The following is a 10750-nucleotide window of genomic DNA, read 5'->3' as shown; positions in this document are numbered from 1 at the left end:
ATATATATATATATATATATATATATATTTATTTATTTATATATGTATATGTGTATTTATATGTATATATATTAATTTAAATAAATTATTTAATTTAATTTGTTTGAAATGATGATGTGGTATAATTATGATGATGTGTGTATGATTTGTAAGTTATGTCATTTGTCATATCATTATCGTTGTTTGAGTTGGTAGATTTGAAGAGTTTTCGGTGAATTTTTAAAGTTCGGTGTTTTATGAGTTAATCACACCCGGTATAGGGTTTGATTGTTAATAATAAATGGTTTTGAAATATAAGTGTATCAAATAAAAATTTCAATATATAAAAATGAGATTAAAATAGATTTTTCATGTATAAAAATTATTGTTAATTTAATTATATACAAATATATAAAAGTCTTTATTATAATAACTTAGAATTTGATTAATAATACTAATGATATGTTAATGTAGATTTTTATAAAAAAAATAGGTAAAATATACCACAATATTTTAAATCTCTTTACTTATACAATAGATTTGATTTCGAATTCAAATATCTCATATATACATATCCATTTTTTTTTTTATCCTTATTGTATATTTAGAAGTCTATCGTAAATTTTTAAAAAAAATTATGTGCCTCATGAGGTCATTTTGATTAATTATCGAATAATTGGATAGATATGAATCAAATAACAAATAATTCTAAACGTGGAATCTAATATTAAAAATTATACAGTTACATTATCTCTAAAAACAAAGAAACTGAACACAAATCGAATAAAAAATAACTAAAATAACTCGAGAAGTTTGTTAAAATAAATATATTTTTCAATTAAATAGATCCGAATCAAAAGAAAACAGAAACAAATTCTATATAAAAAAATCAAACAATCATAATTTTTCTGAGGGATAATTCCAAAAAAAATCCCAAATTTGGTGAAATGTATCAAAATAATACCTCAATTTCTAATTTGACAAATAAAAACCTCAATTTGGACGATCTTGACGAATTAATAGCTAAGACATGACGCCGTTAAACAATCGTTTAATTTTGGTGACATGGCTTCGAAATGTGATTAAAAAATCGAAAATCCCCAAATTGCTCTCCCTCCGTGTTCGATTTCCCCTCCCGTATCTCCGGCGACATGTTTAGGGGTATGAAGAGATTGACCAGAGTGATGTTCCGGAGAGTGGAGAAGTTCTGTGGGATCTCTATGGTTAGTTGGTTGGAGGATAAATCCAGGGATTTCAGATTCACCATTCCAGAAAAGCTTCGGCAGAATTTTTCCGGTGAGATTGTTGAACTGAAGAAACAAAGTATGCAGACACGTCAGATTTCCCAGACTTGCTGGTATATCACCGATGAGGTTACAGCTCGGCGTTTCGCCGGAGAGGTCGTTAGCATAGACACCGAGAAACTCTAAGCTCCGGAATATGTCCCCCGAAGAAATTTCCGCTAAGACAGAGCACTTCTAGCTCCGTCATCCCGTGAGACTATCGTCGGTAAAGTTCCCGGTGAGGTTGCCATTGTTCGACACATTGACGACCTTCAGAGCGGTGAACTTCAAGGCAATCTACCGGTTTTAGGGCTTTTGACTTTAGGGTTTTCAATATGGGATCAAGTGACCGGTTTAGATTATTTTGGTTGACTTCGGTTTTAAATATGGTTAAAATTGCCTATGTCCTTTGACTTGGCAATTTTTAATCACATTCGAAAGCCATATCAGCAAAACTAAACGTTCGTTTTAATGGCGTCATGTTTTAGGTATTCATTTGTCAAAATTGTCGAAATTGAGTATTTTATTTGTTAAACTAAAAATTGAGGTATTATTTTGGTACATTACACCAAATTGGAGATTTTTTTTGGAATTATCCCTTTTTCTGACGATGAAATACGCGAGAAGAATCCGAACCGAAGTAAAAGAAAATGGCCATCAATCAGCTGTCCAAACTGACACCAATCTGCCCTGCAAGAAACAAAGTTGAATCACGGGGGAAGAACATTCCAAAAACCCAAAAAAAACGAAGAAGGAGAAATGCTCTGGCTTGCATTTCTTCTTCGAGCACTGCTCTCTCTTCAAAAACCCTAAAGAAAAAGAGCAAAATATGCAAGGATGGGTACCTGAAACGGAGTCTCAAGGGGAAGAATTGCAGAATAAGCTCACTCTCCTCTCCAATGGCGGTCTCTAGCATGATTCCCGCCATTTCTGCTCTCTTCGCCTTCTCTTTTCTCCATCTTTTGTTTTCTGGTGAGTTTATTCACTCCCCCCTCCCCCCCCGAATTTCTGAATCTTCAATGCCTCAGTGGGAACCAAGTTTGCACCATAGGTCAACAACCGTGTGAATTCTGCTTCATACTCTCGGATTGTCATGTTTCCTTGCTGAAGTTGGATGAACTCAGCAAGTCGATGATGTTGGCAGACAACCTGAACTCTAACCAAATATTCCCATGGACTTTTAGTTGTAATTTTTACAAAGTTGAAGTTTTTGGAAACACCCATTTCTTAGTTTGGAAGTTTATTTCAATGTAATTAATTTGTAGTTGTTATTTTTGGTAATAAACCAAAATCTAGAGAGAGAAAAAATGGCAAGTTCAAGCCCCAGGCAAAGTTCTTCACTTTGGTATTGTAATCAAACAGAACAAATGCAGCTTGGCAATGTATGTTCTTGAGATTCGTAACTCGAAATTTTCCTTTTCTTTTTGCAAATTTTGGCAGTAAATTCATCATCTTTGTCACAAGAGATTATTAAACAGCAAGAGCAGGAGAAAGATCCCTTTGTTGGGTTCAACATTGGCACTGATGTCTCCAATCTGTTGTCTCCGACAGAATTGCTTCGGTTCTTGCAGGCTCAGAAGATAAACCATGTCCGTTTATATGATGCTGATCCTGATTTGCTCAGAGCATTTGCCAAAACCAAGATCCGGGTTATCATCAGCGTGCCCAATAACCAGCTTCTAGCAATTGGATCCTCGAACAGCACTGCTGCATCCTGGATCGATCGCAATGTCGTTGCTTATTATCCCGAAACCCTAATAACAGCCATTGCTGTTGGAGATGAGGTTTTGACAACAGTCCCTTCTTCTGCTACTTTGCTGCTACCTGCAATTGAGTCTCTGTACAGTGCTCTGGTTGCTGCAAATCTCCATAACCTGATCAAGATTTCTACACCACATTCGTTTTCTATCATGCTCAATACATTCCCGCCATCACAAGCATCATTTAACCAGAGCTGGAACTCGGTTATGGTTCCACTGCTTCAGTTTTTGTCGAGAACAGGTTCTCCTCTGATGATGAATCTGTATCCTTACTATGTGTTTATGCAGAACAAAGGCGTGGTTCCGCTCGATAATTGTTTATTCAAGCCCTTGACACCCTCTAAGGAAATGGTCGATCCGAACACTTTACTGCATTACACGAACGTGCTGGATGCCATGATCGATGCTGCTTATGTCTCGATGAGAAACCTTAACGTGACAGATGTAGTTGTTCTCGTGTCTGAAAGTGGGTGGCCCTCGAAAGGAGATGCTAAAGAGCCATACGCCACTATTGACAATGCTGATATGTATAACTCCCATCTGATCAAGCACATCTTTGATAGAACTGGCACCCCTTTACACCCGGAAATGACATCAAGTGTTTACATATACGAGTTGTTCAACGAAGATTTACGGGCTCCTCCATTGAGTGAAGCTAATTGGGGTTTGTTCTACGGGAATTCCACTCCAGCTTATCTGCTTCATGTATCGGGAAGCGGAACTTTCCTGGCGAATGATACGACCAACCAGACGTATTGCACTGCAATGGATGGTCCTGACAAGAAGGCACTTCAGGCTGCACTTGATTGGGCTTGTGGTCCGGGAAGGGCTAACTGTAGCGAGATTCAGCCCGGGGAGAGTTGTTATCAGCCGAATAACGTAAAGAGCCATGCCTCTTACGCTTTTGATAGCTATTACCAGAAGGAAGGAAAAGATCCCGGTTCTTGTGACTTCAAGGGTGTGGCAATGATCACGACCACAGACCCAAGTAAGTTATTCTCGTTAGTACTTCGAATACTATACGTAAAACAGATAGTTTATTCTCGGGGGCATGATCTACCCGAGCAGAGATTCCTTCTGAAAATGGCTTGTACCTTCTCATTCATCTTCATTGCATTCTTTCATTTCCTCGCCTGGTTCATCGGTATGATGCTTATTGTAACATATGCCAAGAAAATGGTTACAACAAATGCAATAAAGACTAAACCAAAATGCAGGATAGAAGTGATAGCCTCTAAGAGTTCAAGACTTCATTTCTGAATCCTGGGGCTGTCTGTGTTCTTTGCAGGTCACGGAAGCTGTATTTTTCCAGGAAGGTGAGAAGAAGAAAAAAACTTGCTTTCTTGAATCTCCTCGGCTCGGGAAATGAACGAAATTTCGCATTTTTTTTGCAGCAAGAAGGTCGGGAACGAGACGAGGACGGAAGTGAACTCGAGGCAAGCTCCGACCGGAGGAGTTCCGGCGAATCTCTCCGGAGGCTGCTTTAGTCTTATGGCTCTTCTAACTTTGTATGTGTTTTTTTGTTTACCTTTGTGCTGATTTTCCAAAGGTAAATTAGTATTGTTTTTTCCTTACTGTTTTACGGTGATTGTTTTTTTAGACAAAATACGAAATTTATTTTCCACGTGTGCATCATGTATTGGGTGTAAACATGTATTGTCATGAATAAAACTGGTCTGATTTTTTAATGTTTTATTTAGGAAAGGATTGGTTCTGGTTGGGTTCGGTCGGTTATATTCAAATTCGTGGTAAAAAAAAAACTATCTATTCGTATTCATATTCATTTCTATTTCTGTTCAAATTCGCATTTTTTATATAAATATTCGGTTTTCAAAGAATTTTATTTTTATTTTATTCATTCTAATTTGGATGCGTTTATTTTATTTTTAGACGAATCATAATCATTTAGTTCGAATAACCGAATCAGTGACCCCTACACGTAGGAATATTCATTATGGTTTTGGTTTTGGTTTGGGTACAATTATTTCTAATTTATATTTATATTTTTTCAATTTTAGAAATATTATATTCGATCATTTTTCATATATATAATTCAAATCGATTTTTAATTTAGATTTGGGAAAATGATAAACTTTGATGAAACTATTGAAAGCATGACGTTTCGATTTTGGTGTCGGAAAGTTACCACATATTCTCTGGACCAAAGTGAGGCCAAGTCTTATATACAACAAAAAGGGAAAAGAAAAAAAAGATTTGGACTTTCCTTTACAAGAGGAGAAAAAGGGCAAAGCTTGCCATAAAAGAGAATCCACGGCATTATGGTAAATGGTATTCGAAACTAACCAAAGCAAAAATCTTTCTGGGTATGATTTCTGTATTCACATGGTATGGCCATGAACGCTGTTTTCTGCCTATACGACGCCTTTATCCATCGGATAACACCCGAGAACACGGATGAATCTGGCTAGCTCCTGCGGGAACGGAAAAAAGGCGCAAAAATCAATTCAAGATTCGCGAGAGAAGAATCAGTTCTCTCGGGGTTTAACCTGTAGATGGCCGAGGGCATGTTGGGCACGAGGCTCAGCCATGGAAGCTTCGAAATCAATGTAGAAAAGGTATTCAAAGCACCTATCACTCGCCCGAAAACATATCATTAGTTTCCCTGGCCACGGCCGAGTAATCTTCGGACATATATATTCCTATTCCGAACCCAATTTGTTTCATCATTAAGCCACTCTCAGTACAAATAAAATGGATCGAGTTATCGTTATAAAGAAGGGAAAATCTCATATAAGTACACAAATTTGTTACCAACTCCTAAACTAATACACAAACTTTTAACTTTTTGAAGAAATTACACGACCCTTTTCCGACTCCTATTAAATCCATGAATTTAACAAGGATTCCCAAAAAACTACACGTCAAATGTCGCGTATTTATCCGAAAATATTAATTTGGGAGTTGATAACAAAGTTCGTGTATTTATACGAGATTTTCTCTAATAAAAAGTACCTCATTTGCATTAAAAATGGACAGAAACTTACTTGGCACTTCCATTGTTAGAACTATCAACTACTCTTAGAGGTCGCCGCCTTTGTGGACGACTCTCCATCTGTAACAAGAGAAGGAAAAGGAAAACAATAGAGAGGACCTTAATATCACTACATATTTGATAATATAGAAACCGATGTTCATAGTAATCATACGTTATCATTAAGAACAGGGCCTAAATGTTTAATAATAATCATCAACTTGCTTTCCTATATTTGAAATTCAAAAGCTTTTTTTTTCCCGGAACTTGTTACCTTTGATAAGTTAATGTTCCTCAGAGCAAATACGGCCAAGGCCTTGAACAGCTCGCCTGGACCTTCTTCTAGAGAGAAAACTATACTTGTCTGAATCAAACAGTAAAAAACAATTTACAGTTTGGTAAGTTTTATAAGCTAGAAATCAATCGAACAGTAAATTCGACATGCTAATTGTTTTTCTGTTTTACCTTATAGGGTCGATCGGTTCTTGGGATTGTAGGGTCTCTTGCGAGTATAAGGAAACGGGTCACGTTGTTAGCGTCATCCTAAACGAGCATACGTAGAAAAAACCCAATGCAGAAGATTGTGAGTTTTAATATGAAGAGGATGTCAAGTAATTCAGTTCTTTCCTTAAATTTGAATTCTTTAACGGTGCATAATCCGCAGGACGAATTGATGGTTGAAAATTTACGGATTTACCTGCATGTTTTCAGCAAGAATATCGAGACCGTATATTCCTGCAGCTCGTAAACTAGCTATTGCTCCTGTGTCCTTCTCGCCACTTGAAGACACGGTCTGAAAACATGTTTTAATGTAGAAACTATATTGATCTCTCGCAAAAGAAAACCCGAAAATATAGAATCGTTGGATCGAAGGCAAACACCTGAGCAGCGGTGGCAGTGTCTACTGAAGTAATTCTATGCACCCCTAAGTTGCCAAGTGTATTCTCGCATTGAGAAAGTGCCTGAAGGAAAACCCGTTAATCAGTCGTTAATAAAAACTTCAGATTATTGAAATACGAGGTGTCGAGGTCGTTAATAAAAAGAACGACGAGAAGAAGAAGAAGAAGAACCTGAGGGTGGCTTAGAACGCGTTTAAGGTCCTCCTTTTTAACGCCGGGCAATGCCAAGAGGCAATGGTTAACGGGCAATTGGACTTCCTGGACAATGTGTAGTCTATGACGGAGAAGCAAATCATAGTTTCTGTGGATACTTCCGCCGACTGAATTCTCGATTGGAAGCACGGCTTTATCCACCAACCATAGTTCAACTGCCTGAAGAATCATGAAAACGTAAAAGGATGAATCCACCAACCATATTTTCATCTATATTTCTATAACGGTGGAAATACTATGTACGTATCGTACGGTTTAGAAATGCATTCTTTCCTTGCAGGATCTTCGATCATAACATGCCAATCAACTCCCTATGGATTTGTTCCCTATAACTGCATCATTTTGTTTTCATGGTTCTCCTTCTGTAGAAGTTTTCTAGTCCATCTTCATGGTTTTTCATATTTTGGATATGTTCGAATGCATTCGGTTTCATCCCGCGTAAAAACCTTAACATTTTTAATACGTTTTACATTTCCTTAAAAAAGAAAAAGAGACTCTGCATGCTCTAAGACCAACGAGGGAATGAGCAATAATACGGTGACATAAAATCGAAACCTGGAATGCGGTTTCAAACTGTTCACATGGTACAGTTTTGCAGTTTGGATAAGCTTTCAGTGCTGCTGTCTGGCTATAAGCACCCGGTATGCCCTGATATTGGAATACAAAGCGTATGAAAGAAAGGGCAAATACCTGAAGAAATGGAAGGAAGGTAAAGTAGTAATTTACTTACCTGATAAGCAACTCGGACTTTCGCATTGTCATTGGGAGAAGAGTGAAGGCTGGACGCAGTTAAGGGCTCTGTAATCGGTTTAGATGATAGGGTTAGGTTAGTAATGAGAGAAGATGAAAGAAAACGGAGATCGATACAAACGATGATATGTTATTGTTATATATGAAACGGGACTTGAAAGCGAAATGAAACAATGATACAACACGACAAGAAAAGATCGAACCTAAACTATGATGGCATAGAGAACCATTAGAGATTCGTAGATTACATGAAAAAGCCATTAAATTCTTGGAATCATGCGGGAAATGCATCTCAAGGATAATGACCGGGAACAGAGTGGATAAAGCCGCGATCATATGGCTTGACATATACACAGGGTTCAACACAATTCTGTCTGAAAATAGCCTACAACAGCCAAGATACTATTAGAAGCTATACTATAACACGATCATCAGCCCTTGCAATGTCTTGTACGCATCAAATTTATTGATACTGACGTGAAATGGCCGGAGAAAACAAATACATACTCAGTTAACTCAGATGAACAGAAAGCCTTTGTAGTTGTTGTATTATCCACACGATCCAAAAGCATGTACAGTAGTGAAAAACTCAAGAACAAACACGTAGACAGCACAAGGATCAGCCATGGTGATCATAATTCAGACAAACAAAGCCCTAAAGACATGATCTTGGACGATAGAATCACCAGAACAACCCCTCAGCATTTCCGCTTAAATTCCATCAGACGGCCAAACGGGCAAATTCAAAACACCATCAATGGCAGCAGTAGAACAGAGAACGAGATGACTCACTGGGGAGCATACTCAAGTCCTTGTGAAAGGTCAAAGACTCGGTTTTCTGACTCGGAACGATTCCACCAGGGGACTCCCCGAGTTCATGGCCGTACGGTCTGTCGTCTTCAACGGCAGTGACGGCTCTCTGGGCGGAGCATTTACACGTGAGGTCGAAACGGAAGCGTTTCGGGTTGAAATCGGAGAGACCCATATGAGAATGGTGCGTTGGGGGCAAAATCGAGATGGAGAGACATCGCAGAGCCATTGAAAGCTGCGATTTTTTTTCTAGTTTTGGTCGGAGAAATCGGCAATGTGACAGAGAAATTTGGCGAATTAGGTCAAAGGAAGTCTCATGGGAAATGGGTTGGTGAGAACTTTTCAGTATCAGAGCGATAATGTCAAGGAGAAAGACTGAAATTTGGAGGTCGGGGAGACGATGAAGCAAGATTCTCAGTTATATACGCGCACACACACATACACACACACACACATTAACTGTGTGTAAATATATGTCTGTGTGCGCATGAGTAATTTATTAGATATCGATGAACAAATGCATTGTTCGTAGTTTATATTGGAAATAAATACTTATCTAGTGAACTTCTCCTTGATTCAATTTTGGATTCGATGGTAATTGGTTAATCATATTCTTTGTCTAAAATATTTGATATTTTAGATAAATTTCTTATATTTATAAAATAATTTAAATAATTTTTATATTCATAATAAATACTTTTCTTATGTTCAAACATTATTAACTATTAATTATAATATTTAAATCCATAATTTTTACAATGTTATATATCTTGGATGGGAGAAATATATGACTAATAAAATTCACAAAAAATAATATTAACAATGTAAATAAATTATTTCACTGAATTATATCCACATCATATAAAAGAATGATGGCAAAAAGATTCAATAATAGAAAGATCAATTTCTCCGCATAAACTCTATCTCGTATTTCGCATCTAGAATTTCAAAAATGATTTGATAATACTTTTCTCCAGCCGATAACTGTTAATGGATTTATATTAATACAAATGCTAATTAAAAAATGCCATGTTATTAATTGAAACAGCGGTTATATAATATAAGAGAATCAATTGGCCTGACCCTGATTTCGGAAGAACTGTACTTCAGATTCTTTCTTGGGTGGGAAACTTTTTCAAACAGTTGGCCACTTATCCATTTTAATCCATTTTTTAAAAAGAAAAAAATATTTTAAAATTCTGAATTCGTAATTTGTAATTTGGTTTAATATTAATTCTTTAATTTGTAGGTGTACATATTTATTTCCGAATTTATATTTTTGAATACAATAATTCTTAAACTTGTATTTTTTAACACAATAATTCCTAAACTTGTATTTTTTAATACAATAATTTCTAAACTTTGTTTTGATCAATTAGTGGTATAGACGATTATGAAACCGTTAAACAAGTTTAGAAATTACTGTGTTCAAAAATACAAGTTTGAAAATAAATAGACGCACTTACAAATTTAGAAATTAATATTATACCAAATTAAAGTTCATAAATTTTAAGGTATTTTTTCCTTTTTAAAACAAAAAGAAATAAAGGTCATGATTATCTCTATATTTTTGTTTCTTTATTTTTCATTTTTCATGTAAACAAGTTACAGTAAAAAAATCTGATACGGATACTTTTATTACGATAGTCATAAATATGGATATAATTAAAAAATAATGTTGCCCCTAGTAAGGCTCGTAGTAAATAAATATATCAGGGGAAAAGTTTATTAAATTACAATATCTTCTAACAACCAAAAAATATTTTTTTTGAAATATATACACACATTCGTGAATTAGTATATACCCTTAAACTACAAAAATATGTATATTATATATATATATATGCATGCAATCGTACACTTTGGATTCTCGTTAAGGGTTTATAGAAAATTTAAAAGTTAATGGGCTTTTATGAGAAGTAACAAAAGTTAAGGGTTCTTTTATTGAGTTCTCCCCATTATTTTCTCTCTTAGCTTGCCTCGTTTCACTTCGTCTCCGCCACGCCGCCGTCGCCGGCCGATTTCTGCGTTTTTCGACTGTAAGTATTCAAGCTTTCTCTCTTC

At 36.1% G+C, this 10750-nt stretch overlaps 4 protein-coding genes across 6 annotated transcripts in view; 3 read left to right on the top strand and 1 right to left on the bottom strand.

Annotated features, from left to right (window-relative positions):
• The window catches only part of LOC104823530, a 12694-nt gene extending 10961 nt beyond the window's left edge, over positions 1-1733 (top strand). Inside the window, exon 7 of the mRNA XM_019203643.1 lies at positions 1139-1733. The gene's annotated coding sequence lies outside the window, so the exon portion shown is untranslated. The remainder of the gene's footprint in view (positions 1-1138) is intronic.
• A 145-nt stretch (positions 1734-1878) lies between these two features.
• On the top strand, positions 1879-4721 carry LOC104823532 (glucan endo-1,3-beta-glucosidase 1). Of its 3 annotated transcripts, none has more exons than XM_010555144.1 (4): positions 1879-2234; positions 2814-4010; positions 4311-4338; positions 4417-4721. In XM_010555144.1, exons 1-4 carry the CDS (start codon positions 1913-1915, stop codon positions 4559-4561), a joined length of 1692 nt encoding a protein of 563 aa, XP_010553446.1. In that variant the 5' UTR covers positions 1879-1912; the 3' UTR covers positions 4562-4721. The 3 variants fall into 3 exon arrangements, with proteins under 3 accessions (XP_010553446.1, XP_010553445.1, XP_010553447.1); XM_010555143.1 differs by having other exon boundaries at positions 2703-4010; XM_010555145.1 differs by lacking the exon at positions 4417-4721 and having other exon boundaries at positions 2703-4010; positions 4240-4323.
• A 399-nt stretch (positions 4722-5120) lies between these two features.
• LOC104823528 (arogenate dehydratase/prephenate dehydratase 1, chloroplastic-like) lies at positions 5121-9126 on the bottom strand. The gene is made up of 11 exons (XM_010555137.2): positions 8669-9126; positions 7857-7924; positions 7682-7774; positions 7085-7285; positions 6896-6976; positions 6712-6807; positions 6480-6557; positions 6289-6378; positions 6028-6095; positions 5530-5611; positions 5121-5454 (listed from the first exon to the last, which is right to left on the bottom strand). Exons 1-11 carry the CDS (start codon positions 8913-8915, stop codon positions 5395-5397), a joined length of 1164 nt encoding a protein of 387 aa, XP_010553439.1. The 5' UTR covers positions 8916-9126; the 3' UTR covers positions 5121-5394.
• Positions 9127-10618: 1492 nt separating this feature from the next.
• Positions 10619-10750, top strand: part of LOC104823526 (mediator of RNA polymerase II transcription subunit 32) — a 1983-nt gene continuing 1851 nt past the window's right edge. Inside the window, exon 1 of the mRNA XM_010555131.1 lies at positions 10619-10725. The gene's annotated coding sequence lies outside the window, so the exon portion shown is untranslated. The remainder of the gene's footprint in view (positions 10726-10750) is intronic.

This window comes from Tarenaya hassleriana, unplaced genomic scaffold (assembly GCF_000463585.1).
Source record: "Tarenaya hassleriana unplaced genomic scaffold, ASM46358v1 Cleome4, whole genome shotgun sequence".
Classification (NCBI taxonomy): domain Eukaryota; kingdom Viridiplantae; phylum Streptophyta; class Magnoliopsida; order Brassicales; family Cleomaceae; genus Tarenaya; species Tarenaya hassleriana.
This window is presented reverse-complemented; position numbering and strand designations above follow the sequence as displayed.